The sequence below is a fragment of the Dromiciops gliroides genome, chromosome 4, assembly GCF_019393635.1.
Source record: "Dromiciops gliroides isolate mDroGli1 chromosome 4, mDroGli1.pri, whole genome shotgun sequence".
Classification (NCBI taxonomy): Eukaryota; Metazoa; Chordata; class Mammalia; order Microbiotheria; family Microbiotheriidae; genus Dromiciops; species Dromiciops gliroides.
The window spans coordinates 247,511,262-247,530,458 of NC_057864.1; the positions used below are offsets into that span (position 1 = coordinate 247,511,262).

General features: G+C 42.3%; 1 protein-coding gene across 1 annotated transcript in view; it reads right to left on the reverse strand.

Annotated features, from left to right (window-relative positions):
• The window catches only part of CPNE5 (copine 5), a 212,276-nt gene that overhangs the window by 47,817 nt on the left and 145,262 nt on the right, over positions 1–19,197 (reverse strand). The window contains exon 11 of the mRNA XM_043963252.1: positions 16,655–16,696. Coding sequence (XP_043819187.1) covers positions 16,655–16,696 — 42 coding nt within the window. The remainder of the gene's footprint in view (positions 1–16,654; positions 16,697–19,197) is intronic.

Genomic DNA, 19,197 nt, shown 5'->3' on the forward strand with positions numbered 1-19,197 from the left:
GCTGATGGGAATTCCCTCTAAAAAAAATCCCCAACAAGTGGTCAGTCATCCTCTGTTCTAAGATGACTCGTCATGTTGTCAAAGGTATGTTGGTAAATATTTAACAACCGGCTCTCTTGTGTAGGGAACTTCCCCAGCTCTCTATCCACAATGCAACTGCTGACTTTCTTCCTGGTGGTTATTGCTTTCTAAAACTGGAGTGGATTTGTGGAATGGGAGTTAGAGAGTAAGCTTCCGAGGGTGTGCTGGAGCCAGATCTCACTGGTTTCTGAGAGCCAGCTGTTAAATTTACAATGTGACTATTCACACCTCAGAAACTGGCAAAAGCTGCAAATCAGGTAATGATTTATTGTCTTGTTTATTGGCTAGGCTTAAGAAAGTAATGAAGAAAATGCTAATAAGGTAGATTTTTTTTTTCTTCTCCTGGAGAAGAACAACTGTGGACAGTTTTTAAGTTTAATCTTGAAAAATCTATAAAATGAGGATAATAATAGCCCTACCTTGCAGAATTTTTGTGAGGATCAAATGAGATAATAATTGCAAAGAGCTTAGCACAGGGCCTGGCACATTTTAAATGCTACTTAAATGGTTTTTGCCGTTGTTCAGTCCTTCCAGTCATGTCCAACTCTTCATAACCCCATTTGAGGTTTTCTTGGCAAAGATAATGGGGTAGTTTGCCAGTTTCTTCTCCAGCTCATTTTATAGATAAGCTCAACAGGGTTAAGTGACTTGCCCAGGGTCACACAGCTGGTAAGTGTTTGAGGCCAGATTTGAACTCAGGAAGATGAGTCTGTAACACTTAGCTGCTCTATATAAATATTAGCTGGGATGATGATTTGTAAGAGCTTTACAAATATCTCATCTTTACAACAACCCTAAGAGGTAGGTACTATTATTATGAGTGTAGGAATTCACTTCACTACAGACTGAAACTCATCTGTGGCTTCTCATACTGGGCAACTTTTGCCCATGCTCTCCCATGGATCCCGCAGAGAGCAGAGGTTCTCAACCTGGGGTCTAGGCTAGCAATGACGGAGCTAGCCTTTGGTCCCTGCAGCTAGGGAAGCCAAGGCTAGTAGATCACTTGGTTTGGGGAGCTCTGAGTCAATAAAACTGACTGGATATCTCCACTAAGTCTGGTACCAATATGAGAAGCCCTTCTTCCCACCATGAAAGAAGGAGTTATACATCACCGGTTCCTTTAGAGAGGGGCAAATTGGCCCAGTTCAGAAAATCTGAGTAGATTAAAGCTTCTATAACAATTAGAATTGGGATCAGGCCTGTGAGTGGCTGATGCACTTCCAACGTGGGCAAGATGAGGAGATCCAATCTCAAAACCAGACCTGGGGTCTGTGAACTTAATTATATATATACAGATACATATATACATATATATATATACACATACATATATGCTCATGTATATTTATGTGTATTGTATGTGTGTATGTGTATTGCATGTGTTTGTGTATGTGATGAAATAATGGGATTTAGCAGATACTCAAAGACCCACCTGGAGATTAATCTAGACTGATTGAATCAAGTGAGAGTGATTGACTGCTGATTAAGCCTACTTCAAGTTAATTGGATTGTAATCACACCTGGCTATCCCTTAAGAAGGTATTGTTCTCAGAAACTAGACTGTGAACTCAACTTGAGAACACCTTCAAAGACAATGGATTTGGATGATGCCAACCAATCAGCTTGAAGCAGTGTGTAAGGACTGCCTCTGTTCCAGACCTATAAAAAGCTTCCACAAACAGCTTGGGGGGTGTTCCTGATTAAAGCAGGCTTGTGGAGGAGGACTTCAGGAAGAACCCAACCAGGCTGGAACTCTAGGCTAGACTAGAGCTGAAGCTTCTGATTTAAGGCGACCACAATTTAGATTTTAAACATCACAGTATATATGTATATATGTATGTGTGTGTGTATATATATATATATATATGTACATATATATATTATACTCTATTTCAGGAGAATTGGTTTTCCTTATAATCCTATCTATTTCATTTTCTTCATTTAAATACATTCTTCTATGGGCTTAACAGATTGCCACAGGGATCCGGCACACAAAAAGTGGCTAAGAACCTCCATGGGGTGTCAACACATATAGGAGGTTTCAGCTGTAAGGCAGATAAGAAGGCCCCTGGTCTTTAGGAGAAAATGACAAAGCAGATGACAATGCATCTTCTCTAGGGTCATTTCCATTCATAAAACCATATCAGTTTCTGATGTTGAACTACTTGATGGTGCCAATATCTGTGGGGTTATGACTTTTTTTGGGGGGGTGTCTTTGGTAGCAGTGGATGCCAAGGAGGCAAGTGGGGGCTGCCGCTCCATGAGGGTTCCTTCCCTGGAGGATGACTACAGGGCCAGGCTGAAAGAAAGGCTCATACCGAGGGCTGGGGAGGGGGCAAATACAGCAGGTGGAATTTGTTGTTGTTCCCCCTAGTTCTTGGTCTTAATACTCCTGCGGGGCTGTTAAGCCCACCAATTTGCTTCCAAGTTGGCATAGGTAATGGTAGTAATGGTACACCCATTCGTTATTCCCCTGGATGATGGCTATGGTGACAGAGCTAGAAGCAGAGCCTATGGTCTGAGAGGCACTGCTCTTCCTGGGGGATACTGAATTTACATATCCATTCATAGCATTTGGTGCTGTTGTTGGCCAAGACAGGTGGACCCTTTCTCTATGGAATTGCTCTTTTATTGTGCTTAACTTCTTCCATTAAAATGTAAGCTTCTAGATGGTAGGAGTCATCTGATTTGCTTATATTCGTATGCCTAGCACAGTCCAGTGCCTGGCCCATAGTAAATGCTTAGTAAATGCTCTAGCCAGCTAGCTCATCATCGGAAACATGTCACAGCCTACTTATGCCCATTTGCTCTCTTCATCAGCCTTTGGGATACTTGCTATTTAAGAGTCAAGTCAACAAGAACTTAGTAAGTGCCTACTATATACTAGACACTAGCTAAGTGCTAGGTATACAATAGGTGAAAAATAATCCCTACTCTTTTCTTTTCTTTTTGCAGGGCAATTGGGGTTAAGTGACTTGACCAGGGTCACACAGCTAGTAAGTATCAAGTGTCTGAGGCCAGATTTTGAACTCAGGTCCTCCAGAATCCAGGGCTGGTGCTTTATCCACTGCGCCACCTAGCTGCCCCTTTAATCCCTACTCTTAAAGAGTTCCCAATCTAATGGGGGAAGACAACATGCAAATAATTATACACAGACAAGATCCAGTAAGGACCATGTCAGGGAGCAGGCTCTAGCATTAAGGGGAACAGCAAAGGCTTTTTTTGGAGAAGGAGGGGCTGTGGTGTTCTAATATTCATCACCACACAGCATCCTAAAACCCTGGGTTTATAAAGCTGGGGTTTTGTTCTGGGCGGCCACTTGGTATCATTAAAAGCACTTCACAATTTTCCAAATGAAATTCAGCCTACTCTCTTCTTTCTATTCAGTTCTGGGGCCCTGCTCATCATCTATCCACCTGCAGTGCCTGGCCTACATACACAGTATTATGGATTCCTTCACATGATAGGCATCCAGCTGCATGTCCTAGTCCGGACAATAAGCATTTTATATCCATTTGGGTTTTTCTGTGTGCACTGAAAGGCTGATTTCTTTTGAGTAATCATAGTTTTCATAGATCTCAAGCTGAAAGGGAGAAGAGAAGGAAATAAGCATTGATTAGGCTCCTACTACGTGTCAGGCCCTGTGCTAAGGGCTTTTACAAATATTATTTCATTTGATGCTCATGACAACCCTGAGAGTAATCTCATTTGACAGTTGAGGAAACTGAAGCAAACAGAGGTTAAGTGACTTGAGCTAGTAAGTGCTGGTAGTTGGATTTGAACTCGAGATTTCCTGACTTCAGGTCCAGGACTCTATTCACTGTGCTACCACCAGGTGACAAAACCTAGACACCTAGAGATTGAATGACTTGCTCAAAATCACAGTGGTATTAAGGAGAAAAGACTGAATTTGAACTCAGGTCCTCTGTTTCCAAGTTCAACATTCTTTTCACTGCCTCCCTCACAAGTAATCAGGTATAACAGGGTGTGGGGGGGAGTAGCCATCTGAGTGCTGTGGTAGGGATATAGGGAAAAGGTCATTGACTCTACCTCTTACCTATTAAAATAATAATAATTATAATTTATATGGTACCTACCATATAGATATATATAGAGATAGAGACTATAGATATGGATGTAGATGTGGATGTGGATGTAGATGTGGATGTGGATGTGGATGTGGATGTGGATATGATGTGGATGTGGATGTGGATATGATATGGATATGGATGTGGATATGATATGGATGTGGATGTGGATATGATATGGATGTGGATGTGGATGTGGATGTGGATATGATGTGGATGTGGATGTGGATGTGGATGTGGATATGGATGTGGATGTGGATGTGGATATGGATATGATATGGATGTGGATGTGGATGTGGATGTGTATGTGGATATGATATGGATGTGGATGTGGATGTGGATGTGGATGATATGGATATGATATGGATGTGGATGTGGATGTGGATGTGGATGTGGATGTGGATGTGGATGTGGATATGATATGGATGTGGATATGATATGGATATGGATGTGGATGTGGATGTGGATGTGGATGTGGATGTGGATATGATATGGATGTGGATGTGGATGTGGATGTGGATGTGGATGTGGATGTGGATGTGGATGTGGATGTGGATATGATGTGGATGTGGATGTGGATGTGGATGTGGATGTGGATGTGGATGTGGATATGGATATGGATATGGATATGGATATAATCAGGCACTGTACTAAGAACTTTACAGATATTATCTTATTTGATCCTCAGGAGGTAGATGTATTATTATCCCTATTTCACAGATGAGGAAACTGAGGTTAACTTCCCTCCCTTTCCCCTTCTCACTTCTGCTTTCTGGCTGCCAAGCTTCCTTCAAGTCTCAGCTGAAATATCACTTTAAACAGGAGGCTTTTCCCACCTCTCTTCAAGTCACTTAACCCTCAATGCCCTGCAAATAAAAAAAAGGAGGAGCCCAGTGGAAGACAGTGGTATCTTCTCATGGCAGCTTCACGGACCAACAGTTGGTGCCTATCATAAGTAAGGGCTTAATAAATGCTTGTTGTAAGTAAGTGCTTAAATGCCCAGGTTGCATCAGTGAAGTGTAATAGGCTTCTGAGAAATTCATCCAAGGAAGCCACAAGAGGTGGTTCAGCTGGGAGATGCAGCCCTTGGAGCTTAAGTTATTTGGGAGAATCTCTTCTCCTATTAGCAGCATGGAAGGCTGAGATACCGTGTTCCTTTGCCTATGAAAAATTTGTCCTTTTTAATTACTGTGCTATTCTGTTTATTAAATGCCCTTTTCTTTGAAATAACAGGTCAACTGGTTTGGTCTGGTGAGAGAAATTATTATTCCTCTCTTATATTAATAACTAATTAATATAGGGGGTAGAGTGGAATCCAGGGTGGTTTTTTTTCTTAGTGTTTCCTCATTCAGAAATAAACCCTTTAGGTTATTCAGCCAGTTCTTGGGAAGAACATTGATGACGTATGAGATTGCCCAAATCCTCTGCATACACACTTCTCGCTCCACCCGACCAGAAGACCTTACAAAGAGAATCTAAGGTGGAATTCTTTTTTTCTTTGTTTTTGTTTGTTTGTTTGTTTTTGCAGGGCAATTGGGGTTAAGTGACTTGCCCAGAGTCACACAGCTAATAAGTCTCAAGTGTCTGAGGCCAGATTTGAACTCAGGTCTTCCTGAATCCAAGGCTGGTGCTCTATCCACTGCACCACCTAGCGGCCCCTAAGGTGGAATTCTTAACCCACTATCATTCGTTGTCCACCCACTGGGCAATGTATATAGATTGACTGAGGCGGGAGTGGTCTGGTTTGAGATGAGTCTCTCTGTCTGTAAGTGACATGATTAGAGTCACATACCCAACCTCTCCTTAAAATAGGCCCACCTCTCATTAATTGTTAACCAATCAGAATTGATTTGTGTCTGTCCAGAATACCCATTCTTCCAGTGGTATATAAACATCAAGAGATCTCCATGAAAGGTCTTTGGTTTAAGAGAGAAAGCCAAATGTCCATTTTTTTTTTGTATTTTTTAATTTTTGTGGGGCAATGAGGGTTAAGTGACTTGCCCAACGTCACACAGCTAGTAGGTGTCAAGTGTCTGAGGCCAGATTTGAACTCAGGTCCTCCTGAATCCAAGGCCAGTGCTTTATCCACTGTGCCACCTAGCTGCCCCAAAATGAACATCTTTTTACTAATTATTCTCTAACCACAATTAATAAAATGATTTATCTAAAAATTATGTCTCTCAAACTTTTCATACTTCACGTTGGTATAAGGAGATACATTGGTAGGGATTCTGACCTGTTGCTTTGACTAGGCAATTACCCCTACAATGCTGTAATCCTTGGCATAGCTTTCAGGGGGCTATGTTAAGGGCATCCCCTGGTGACACATGGATCTCACTGATGCTTCCAGCATGGATTCCTCTGTTTGTACTTGTTCTGATGCAGGCATCCTTCCCAACTTCCTTATATGTCTTTTCTTCTTCTGGCTATAGCTCATTGGAAATTGAGGTGTTAGGACTCAAATGTAATAGTTCTATAGTCATAAATGATAAAAATAAAAATAAGATAGTCATAGGAATATCAGCAAATCTGTTCCCTTTTCTGTCTAGATGCTCTTGGGATGATATGATTTGTTTGGGTCTCATGTCTAGTCTTGTTCTGCAGATTTATTTTCACCTCTGCTGGGTTTTTGGCTATTTTCTAAAGCAATATGGCTTGTGATCTTCCTCCATCTTTCTATGTAGTGCTTAGCAAATGAGTATATTTTTAACTGGGGGCAGCTAGGTGGTGTAGTAGATAAAGTGACAGGCCTGGATTTAGGAGGACTCCTCTTCCTGAGTTTAAATCTTACTTCAGACACTTGATAGCTGTGTGACCTTGGGCAAGTCTCTTAACCCTGTTTGTCTCAGTTTCCTCATCTGTCAAATGAGCTGCAGAAGGAAATGGCAAACCACGTCAGTATCTTTGTTTAGAAAACCCCAATGAAGAGTCAGACAGGACTGAAATGATTGAACAACAACAAAAATATTTTTAACTGGTATTGTGTAACTTGGTTTCTGTGTCTCTACTTAGCAAGACAATCAAATGTTTGCTGAAGAAGGAAGTTCCTAATCTCTTCTTGCCTCCTCATTATGGTGACTGCTTTATAGAAGTTGAACTTTGCTAGGAAGTGATAATCATAAAAATCAGTATCTTTACTGTTTCCATATCCCATTTGGAGGGGGGGGCATTACCCGAACAAGTAATTGTGATTGTATTCAAGGTCTTCTTTTCATCTTTTCTTCTAACTTAAAGGGTTTTGTGTCAAGTACCCCTCTGACAGTCTGGTGAAACCTGCAAACCCATTGTCAGAACAAGTTTTTAAATGTATAAAAGATACATAGAATTGCAAAGGGCATTGCTTCTACTGAAATACAGTTATCAAAATGTCTTTTTTAAAAAGTGCCAGGTAAAGAACCCCTGTTGTCATTTAAAATTGACTTTGACCTCTGATCTCACAAACTGCTGCACACACATATAGCTGAGGTGGCTGTAACTCAGTAATCAGGTAATCCATCAGTAACCAGTAAATCATTTGTTTCCCTAAGAAATACCCCGAGAAACCTCTTTAACTTGAAAGTTCACTCTACCCCTGGATTTGGAACAGGAAATAACCTGTTGGAACATTGGAAATAACCTCAGCTCTGTGTCCTCTCCCTCTGATTGGCTGATTCCTCCCAGAACCTACCTTTTAAGGAGGACATCCAGGCCAAATAGGCCTTCATTCTTTTCCAGGCTGCAATCTGGGCTGTCAAGGACTTTCTATGCAATACTTCAAATGCACCCTCCTCGCCCCCTGAAATTTACTTTCATCTCTTCCTCCCTTATACACACAGTCCTTTTCAGCTTCCCCATTTGTGTTGTCTCCTCCCATTAGAATGTAAGCTCCTTGAGGGCAGCAATTTATATATATATATATATTTTTTTAATTTTTTTAAAATTAATTTATTTTTTGTGAGGCAATTGGGGTTACGTGACTTGCCCAGGGTCACACAGCTAGTAATTGTTAAGTGTCTGAGGCTGGATTTGAACTCAGGTCCTCCTGAATCCAGGGCCGGCGCTCTATCCACTGCGCCGCCTAGCTGCCCTATATCTTTTTTTAATGCTTGTATTTGAACTCTCTAGCACTTAGCAAGTGATTGATAAATGCTTCTTGGATTGACTAAGATGTGGTCAGCCATTTTTTGTATGCATGATTTGGTTCAGTGCTCACCATATCCAATACCTTCTGGACTTGGATTCAGGAAGATTTGAGTTCAAATCCACTTACTAGTGGTATGAACCTGGGCAAGTAACTTAACTTCTGCCTGCCTCAGTTTCTTCATATGTAGAATGGGAATAATGATACCTCTTTTTTATTATTATCCCCTAATAGGGATAATAACTGCCTCACAGGATTGTTTGGAAGATCAAAAGAAATAATATTTGTAAAGCACTTAGTACACTGCCTGGAACATAGTACATGCTTTTTTTAAAGGCTTGTTAAAAATATTTTAATTTATCTTCAGGACTTAGCAAAGTTATTGGTATATTGTAGGCAGTGAATAAATGCTTGTTAATTGATCAGTGGCTTGATCCTTCTAAATTAGCAGCAACTCCTTTTTTGTCTTCTGGTTTTATGGATAGGGAGAATATTCTCATGAACATGGTTCATTTCTTCCAACAGTATGTCAATTCATTGGTCATTGGACAATAGACAAAGATTTTGCATTTATCATAAAAACTATAAAGCTAATATTGCTAGCTTTAATTCTAGAACTTGTGCTATTCTTAGCACTTTCTGTCTCTTTTTCTGCTATTTCACCCTTGTCATCATGGGAGTAGAAGGGGGACCCGCAGGACTGAAAAGGCTTTTTATTCCGTTTCTCCCCTAAGTCTTCCCTTCTCCAGACTAAACAGTTATTCATGAGCCATAGTTTCCAGTCCTCCAGCCATCTAGTTGCCCCCCTCTATATGTGTTCTGGTTTGCCAATGCCCTTCCTATCATGTGGCACTGAACAGGGCAGAGTAAGGAAAGATTAAAACCTCCTTGTTCTATTATTATCATTGAATGAATACATTCAGATAATAATAACAACTTTGATATTAATTATGTAATGTTAATATTAATAATATCAGTGTTCATATTAATTCTATTACATGAATATAGGCAATGTTATTAATTATGTCACATGAATGTTAGCAGTGTTAATATTAATTATATTGCAGGAATATTAACTAATAACAGTTAATGTTTATTATGTTGCATTATATCATGTCATATATCACATCACATCATATCATATTAATAATAACAACGTTGGTATTTATTATATTAATATTAATTAATAATAACAACATTGGTGTTAATTATATTGTTGTTGTTTGTCCTTTGTTCTCAAAGAACACCATGACCTAGGGAGGTGATGTCATGACTTGCACTGGATTGGATTTAAGTGAGGGAGAGCTGTGTAATATCACCAATCTCACTCTCTCCTCCAGAACCATATGGGTCCAGTGGCAAGATATACATCAGGATGACTGGAGATGGCCCTGGATGTTTTTTTTAATATTAATCAATAATAACTAGCATTTATATAGCACTTTAAGGTTTGCCAAGTCCTTGACAAATATTATTTCATCCTGATAATGACCCTAGGAAGTAGAAGCTAGTATGATTCTCATTTTACAGATGAGACAGAGGTGAAGTGATTTGCCCAGGGTCACACAGCTAGTAAGTATCTAGCTAGATTTGAACTCAGGTCTTCCTGCCTCCAGGTCCAGATGTGAGCTCTCTGTAGTTCTGTTGCCACAGCTCAAGGAAATTTTTAAATTTCTCCTTTGGAACTTCCTTTGAAGGTTGCCATCAATTCAATTCATTCCTTCATTTCTTCAACAAGGAAGCTCTCTCACTTGCAATACAACATTCTTTCTATTGTATCACATCGCCTCTCTCCCAGTACTGAAATCTGACAATTCAATTCAATTGCATAAACACTTATTAAGTGCCTACTTTGTGTTAGACCCTGTGCTAGATGCTGGGGATATGAATGCAGCATCTGTGTTGCTATGGGGATGAGAAGAGGACCAAAGTACACCAGGTGGGTGGGGATTTGGGGAATGTGGACTTCTGAAATGGTGTTCCTGGGGATTTCTGGGCCAGAAGGAGAGAGCCCGTGCTTTCATTTTCCCTCTAGGACCTTGTGGTCAGGCAAGGGTCAAACAGAGCACCAAATATCAGAGCACCTGCTCCCTCATTCTTTCCTTCCATTTCTTGGTACCATGCGGGGCAAAAAGTAAGTGCTTAATAAATGCTTGACTGACTGACTGACTGGCTGCAGCCACTCTTGCTTTCGCTAGACAGATGGAAGAGGGGCCCCAGAACTGAGAGTGTCAGGCCTGGCTCCTTTCCTCTAGAAATCTCTAAAAACACAGTCCCAGAAGTCTAAGTTCAAAACATGTCACCAAGAGAATCCTGGGAGGCTGTCTGCTTAGGTCTCTCGTCTCCATAGCAACAGCAGCTAGACAAGGACCAAAAAATAATAAAAAATGAACTAGTCTCTGCCATCCAGGGGCTTATATTCTATCAGACAAACAGTACAGATAATGTAATTCAATAAAGCCTTTTAAAGCATGTTCTATGTTCAAAGCTCAGTCTTCTGAATACCTTCAATGATGTTGTACCTTCATCCCATAAGGGGGGAATTTGATTTTTGAAACCTCCAAAAGCCATCTGGAGCCAAGTCTGGTGCCTGAGGTGACAGAATACTATTTCAGGCCAGAAAAATAATGTATTACTCTAAGGTAACAAGACAGAATGTCTGATGGGCCCCCCGAGGTGGCCCTGAAGGTAAGCTCCAAAGAGAATTCTGGAAATATTTGGGCAAGGGTGACATGCCCTCCTAATTAGGTTACTCTTAATGGGGCAACATGAATCAATTAGTGGATCATTAATTAAACACAACAAGCAACTACTATAGGCCAGGAAGTAGATACAAAGGCAGAAATAAAAGTTCCTGCGTGGATGCTGGAGTTTGCATTCTTTTGCATCTCCTTGATGCTGTCCTCTAAGCTTTCAGGACACCCCCCACCTCCTGGTTCTCTTCCTACCTACCTGATGGCTCCCTCTCAGTCTCCTTTGCTGGATCCTCCTTCACATCACAGCCTCTAACTGTAGGTGTCCCTCAGGGTTCTCTATCCATACTACTTCACTTGGTGAGCTCATCGGCTCCCTTAATGACCATCTCTATGCTGATTCTCAAACCTACCTTTCCCACCCCAAACTCTCTGCTGACCTCAGATCTTGAATCTCCAACTGCTTTTCCTGTATCTCCAATAGGATGTCCAGGAGACATCAATATGTCTGAAATGGGACTCATTATCTTTCCCCCTAAACCCTCCTCTGTTCCTACCTTCCCTGTTACTGCAGAGGGTGACACCACTTTCCTAGTCCCTCAGGCGCCTAACTGTCTCTCACCACCCATACCCCCCATATCCAAGTCATTGCCAAGGCCCATTGATTTCACCTTTGCAGCATCTCTCCAATATCCCCCCTTCTCTGCTCTGACACTGCCACTGCCACCACTCTGGTGCAGGCTCTCATCACTCCGGGCCTTGATTATTCCAATAGCTTGTTGGTGGGTCTGCCTGCCTCAAACTTCTCCCCACTCCAATCCATCCTCCATTCAGCAATTGTGTCACTTTCCTACACAATAAATTCCAGTGGTTCCCTATTGCCTCTAGGATCAAACACAAAATGCTCCATTTGAATCCTTTCATAACTTACCCCGCACCCTACACCTCTCCAGTCTCCTTACACCTTATTTCCCAGCATGTCCTCTTTGATCCTGGCCTCCCGGCTGTCCCACGAACAATCCGCTCCCCCTCTTGGCTCCTGCCGTTTTCTCTTGCTGTCCCCCATACCTGGGATGCTCTCCTTCCTCCAGTCCACTCCCAGCCCTCCTTAGCTTCCTTTAAGTCTCCACTAAAATCCCTTCTTTTACTGGAAGCCTTTCCCAAACCCTCTTTTAATTATTTTATTCATTAGAGCCTTCCCTCATGTAATTATTTCCTATTTATCCAGTATATAACTTGCTTTGTATAGATTGGTTTGCATGTTGTCCTCCCCTATTAGAGTGTAAGCTTTTTTTCCCCCAGGACAATGAGGGTTAAGTGACTTGCCCAGGGTCACACAGCTAGTAAGTGTCAAGGGTCTGAGGGCAGATTTGAATTCAGGTCTTCCTGAATCCAGGGCTGGTGCTTAGAGTGTAAGCTTTTTGAGGGCAGGGACTGTCTTTTGCCTCTTTTTGTATCCCCAGTGCTTAGCACAGTGCCTAGCATACAGTAGGCATTTAACAAATGTTTACTGATTGATCAAAAGAAATATACAATAAATACAAAACCAATAGAGGCAGCTAGATAATGCAGTAGATAAGAGTTCTGGGCTTGTTGTTTAGTCATGTCCAGCTCTTTGTGACCCCATTTAGGGTATTCTTGGCAAAATACTGGAATGATTTGCCATTTCCTTCTCCAGCTCATTTTACATATGGGGAAACTGAGGCAAACAGGGTGAAGTGACTTGCCCAGGGTCACATAGTTAATAAGTGTCTGAGGTCACGTTTGAACCCAGGAAGACGAATCTTCCTGACTCCGAGTGTGACCCTCTATCCACTGCACCCATACCAACTACTTGACAAGAATCAGGAAGATTTCAGTTAAAATCTGTCCTCATATTAGCTATTTGACCCTGAGAAAGTCACTTAACCTCTGTCTGCCTCAGTTTCATCAGCTATAAAATAAGGATAATAATAGAACCTACTTCTTGGTGTTATCCTGAGGACCAAATGAGATAATATTTGTAAAGCACTGAGCACAGTGCCTGGAACATAGCAGGCCCTTAGTAAATGTGTGCTTCCAACAATACAAGGCAGTTTTCTGAGGGATGTGCTAGCAGCTGAAGGGTCCGGAAAGACCTCAGGTTAAGAACCAGTCCATGAGCTCAGAAGGAAACCTGGGATCCCAAGAGCTGGTGGTGAGGAAGGGGAATGTTCCGGTCATGGGGCACAGCCTGGACAAAGACACAGAGGCAGGATCGCAATATGGCTAGTTTGGCTGCATAGAGATTGTGTGAAAGGGAATAATAAGAAAGCAGCCTACAAAGATAAGCTGGAACCGGATGCTTTTAAATGACAAGCAGATGAGTTGGTATTTTATCCTAAACATGATAATGAGCCACTGGCACTTAATAAAGGCATGCTGAATTAGAACTTATACACCTGAGCTGTTTGGTATGGGGACTTTTTTTTTTCTTTTATTAAGTAGTATGACTTTAAGGTCAATTAGCAAATACTCTTCAAGATCTTCCTGCCTTCTCTGAATTTTGGAATTACGTATGGGTGTGAAGATGGAGGGGAAATAATAATGTTGGGATGGGATTTTATTTTGGGGTTTTTTTGTTGTTTTTTGTTGGAATGGGATTTTTAATAGGCAGAGACTGAGCATGGCTTATTCTGGGAAGTAGGCAGCTAGGTGGTACAGTGGATAGAGCTCTGGGCCTGGAGTCAGGAAGACCTGAGTTCAAATCTTGCCTCCTTGGACACTTATTAGCTCTGAGACCCTGGGTGTGTCACTTAATGTCTGCCTGCCTCAGTGTCCTCAACTGTAAAAATGGGGATAATAATAACACCTATGTCCCAGGGTTCTTGTGAGGATCCAATGAAGATATTTTTAAAGGGTTTAGCATGGTACCTGGAGCATAGTAGGCCTTATATATAGGGTATTACTATTATTATTTCCTTCATTAGTCTATCAAAATGTAACTCTTTTTTTTGGTGGGGGGGTTTTGGGGTGGTTTTTTGGTTTTTTTGCAGGGTAATGAGGGTTAAGTGACTTGCCCAGGGTCACACAGCTAGTAAGTGTCAAGTGTCAGAGGCTGGATTTGAACTCAGGTCCTCCTGAATCCAGGGCCAGTGTTTTACCCACTGTGCCACCTAGCTGCCCCCTCCAAATGTAACTCTTAAGCACAGTTGAATCCCTAGTGTGACATTACCCAAGAAAGTCAGAGGCCCTTTCCCACCCTTCCCCCAGTCACTACTGAAGCTCCATAGCAGGAACTCCCATTCTTCCCCATACCCCAAAGCAGCTCCAATAACTAACCTGCCTGATTCAATTCAAATATGAGATAGAGCAGCAGGGCCTGATCAATGAAACAAACCAGCCCAACACACTCCACCACACCTGCTACCTAAAATAACCAAGCATGCTTTGCCCTTAGCAAAACTATAAAATGATTTTCCTTTGATTTAATTCAACAAATATTTTATTATGTACCTACTATGTGCTGGGCACTGTGATTAGGCACTGGGAATATAAAGACAAAAATGAAGCCATTCTTTTTTTGTTGTTGTTGTTGGTTTTGTTTTTGCAGGGCAATGAGGGTTAAGTGACTTGCCCAGGGTCACACAGCTAGTAATTGTCAAGTGTCTGAGGCCATATTTGAATTCAGGTCCTCCTGAATCCAAGGCTAGTGCTTTATCCACTGTGCCACCTAGCGGCCCCAAACTATTTTGTTGTTGTTGTTGTTGAAAAATAAAGCCGTTCTTGCTCCCAAGGAGCTTACCAAGTATTGCATATCCTCCCCCTGCCATAATTACTAAGTGGGGGAAGAAAAAGAAGGGGGAACAAGCATTTATTAAGCATCTACTATGTGCTATAGATATGATCTCATTTGATCCTCACAACAACCTTTCCAGGTAGGGACTGTTATTATATTCATTTTACAGCTAAAGAAACTGAGTCAGACAGAGGTTAAGTGATTTGCCCAAGGTTACACAGCTATTAAGTATCTGAGGCTAGATTTGAACTCAGATTTTCCTGACTCTAGGCCCATTACTCCATGCAATGCATCACCTAGCTGCCTCTGTGATTTTATTCTACTATCTACAGCCAAGTGTCCCAACTCCCCACCTCTTGCCATTTGCTCCCCAGCCCTCACTTAGGGGACTTTTATTTGTCAACAGTCTGTCATCCCCCCTGACCTGTGCCTCTTCCCTATCAAAACTTAACCTAAGAGGGGCAGCTAGGTGGCCCTGGATTCAGGAGTACCTGAGTTCAAATCTGGCCTCAGACACTTAACACTTACTAGTTGTGTGACCCTGGGCAAGTCACTTAACCCCAATTGCCTCACTAAAAAAAAAAAACAAAAAACAAACTTAACCTAAGGCCTGTGCCTCATTTCCTCTTTGCTAGGTGACACCCGGCTAATCTGAGTAATGAATCCAGAGACATAGGATCATGGAGGGGCCATCTAGTCCAAACTCCTCATTTTACAGATGGGGAAACTGAGGCATGATGGGGAAGTGACTTGTCCAAGGTTACACATGTACAAGAGGAAGCACCAGAGATAGGATATAAGAACCCAGGTCATCTGGCTCCAGAAATGAGACTATTTTCAGTGATCCACACTTAGTGATAGACGCATAACTAGAAGAGGCCTTAAGAGCCCATCTAGTCCAATCTCTTCATTTTTACAGAAGAGCAAACTGAAGTCCAGAGTTGTTAGCTTTCCCCTTCTGCAAAATTAACTCATTGGTCCCTTCTAGGTGTAAAGTCTAAGAGACACCCCAGGCCTCACAGCAAAAACCACATTGCCATGCTTTATTGTTCAGTTATTCAGTCATATCTGATTCTTTGTAACCCCACAGACCATAGCATGCCAATAACTGTCCATGAAGTTTTCTTGACAAAAATCCTGGAATGGTTTGCCATTTTCTTCTTCCAGTGGATTAAGGCAAACAGGGGTTAAATGACTTGCCCAGGGTCACACAGTTATTAAGTGTCTGAGGCTGAATTTGGACTCAGAGCTTCCTGACTCTACATCCATTGTGCCACTTAGCTGCCTCCAAGGCAAACAGAGGTTAAGTGACTTGCCCAGGGTCACAGAGCTCGTAAGTAATCTGAGGTCGGATTTGAACTCAGAGCTTCCTGACTCCAGGCCCAGTGCTCCATCCAATGAACCATCTAGCTGCTCCATCACCAATGCTTCGTAGGAGACAATGATTTAAGGTGCAAATTTTCCTTGTGAACTATCTTCATTTAACAAGATCACTCCCCTGTCTAAAAAAAGTAGGAAATTTCAAGCACTACAAAGAGTCAAAGATGCTGATAGGTTCATGGGGATGGGGAGCTCTTTTTTTTTGTGGGGCAATGGGGGTTAAGTGACTTGCCCAGGGTCACACAGCTAGTGTCAAGTGTCTGAGGATGGATTTGAACTCAGGTACTCCTGAATCCAGGGCCGGTGCTTTAACCACTGCACCACCTAGCTGCCCTGGGGAGCTCTTTTAATGACTTTAATATCACACCCCTGTATGGTCTGGCCTGCCTTGCTCATGGGCCGGTCTGACTAATGCTACACAGACAACACCTGACCCAGGAAGCTTGGCCCCTCTCGTCCTCCCACCCAGGTAGACAGCTCCTCCTTTCCAGATTTCCATTCTGCTCTTCTTTCTAAGTTCAGTAATTCCACTTACCTGCCGTCCCGATCCCAGTCGTACACCTCCACCTTGATGGTCCTGCAAGGCAAAAATCCCCAGTTACTGCATGTTCTCAAGACCTGGGCTTGGAACCATTTTCCTCTCTGCTTCCTTGCAAGGAGACATACAGGGGGGGGGGGGAAGCACTGATCATGGGGTCAGAAGGCTTGGATTCAGATCTAAGTTCTGACACCTAATAGCTGAATGAGTCAACCTCTATCCTCCTGCTTCGAGACCATTTTGCGGTGTTTAATGTTGTTGTTGTTTGGTTGTTTCACACGGGTGTTATACATAGCAGCTTTCTCCCTCTCACTTCACACTTGGTTTTGCGCCTTGGTAAACGTGTTGATCACTTATTACTGTGAAAAGATGTGTGATGTAGTGGAAGGAGATCTGGCCTTGGCACCCAAAGACTTGAGATTATTCAACAAGATAATGTTTGTAAAACACTAAATAATCATGAGCGCTTATGATCAGTAATTAATTATAAGATCAGGGGTCTAGAGCTAGTTTTTGTTGTTCAATTGTGTCTGACTCTTCATGGCCCCATTTGGGGTTTTCTTGGCAAAGATACTGGAGTGGTTTGCCATTTCCTTCTCTGGCTCATATTACAGATGAGGAAACTGAGGCAAACAGGGTGAAGTGACATGCCCAGGGTCACCCAGCTAGTAAGTGTCTGAGACTGGATTTGAACTCAGGTCTTCCTGACTCCAGATCCGGTGCTCTATCCACTGTACCACCTAACTGCCCCCATAGAATTTTATATAATTGATCATTTTCTCCTACTAGATATTTTCTCCATGCTGGGCTTTCATGGCACTCTTCTCTTGGTTCTCCTCCTTCTCAGTCTCTTTTGCTGGGTTTTTATTCTTGCCACAACCTTACCTGTGAGTGTCCCTCAAAGCTCAGTCCTAGATCCTTTCCTGTTTTCTCTCTATACTTTCTTTCTATGGGGCAATGAGGGTTAAGTGACTTGCCCAGGGTCATACAGCTAGCAAGTGTCAAGTGTCTGAGGCTGGATTTGAACTCAGGTCCTCCTGAATCTAGGGCTGGTGCTTTATCCACCGCGCCACCTAGCTGCCCCCTCTCTATACTTTCCCTTGATGATCTCAAACCCCTATAAGTTCAGTTATCATGTCTATATCTATCTATATCTACCTATGTGTATATATGATATACCTATAACATATACGTATATCCACATAGTACATATATGTATATATACACACACACATACATACATACACACATCTTTATATATGTATGTGTGTATATGCAGTTGACTCCCAGATATCAATATCCAGTCTCTCTTCTGACTTTCATTCCCAGATCTGCAACTATGAGACATTTAGGACTTGACATCCTTAGATGTCTCAAACTCAACATGTCCAAAAGAGAACCTATTGCCTTTTTCTTCCTTCCATATTTCCCTATTACTGTTGAGGGGACCTCAGTCTCCCAATTCAATGCAATTTCCAACTTCTCACTCTCACTCATCACACATAAACAATCGGTTGCCAATCCTTGTCATTTCCACATTCATAGTGTCTTTCATATGTGTCCTCTTTTCCCCACTCACACACCTATCACCTCTCATCTGTTAGAAAGCAATAGTCGTGGGGCAGCTAGGTGGCGCAGTGGATAGAGCACCGGTCCTGGATTCAGGAGGACCTGAGTTCAAATCCAGCCTCAGACACTTGACACTTACTAGCTGTGTGACCCTGAGCAAGTCACTTAACCCCAATTGCCCTGCCCCTCCCCCCAGAAAAGAAAGCAATAGTCGTCTAACTAGTCTTCTTGTCTCTAGTCCCCACTCTAATCCGTCTTGCACACATCCTTCCACAAAGTAATTCTCCCAAAGCATAGGACTTTGCCCCTTCCCTCCTCAATAAACTCCATAGCTCCCTATTACCTCCAGGATCAGATAGAAAGTTCTCTGTTGGCCATTTAAGGCTCTTTACAACCTGCCCCCATTCTACCTTTCCAGTCTTCTCATATAATACTCTCCTCTAGGTACTCTATGATTCAAGGCTACTAACGTCCTTGTGGTTCTTCCAACAAGACACTCCATTGACCTGACTCTGCATTTGCCTAAAACACTGTCTTGCCTCCCCTCTTTGCACTGCTTGCACCCCATCCCTGGACTGCCCTCATTCCTCATCTCCACCTCTTGATGTCTGTGATTTCTTTCAAGACTCAGCTGGAATGTTCCCTTCTATGAGAGGTCCTCTTGGTTCCCCAGGCACCTGAGCCTCCTGGTATATTTTCCTTCCACTCTGTGTAGTATATGTACATGATGTGTCTTTCACTGCTGTGTAAATTCTGTGAGGCCAGAGACTGTTTTTATGTGTGTGTCTCTCTTTATATCCCCTGCACTTAGCATGGTACCTGGTTTAATAAATGCCTGTTGACTGACCTCTCTGACCCTCAGTCTCCTCGTGTCAAAATGGACTTAATGAATCTACATGCCTCCCAAGTCTTACGGAGAGGAAAGTGCTTTGTCAAAAATTAAAGGATGAATCTTTGGTACAGAGAGGAGC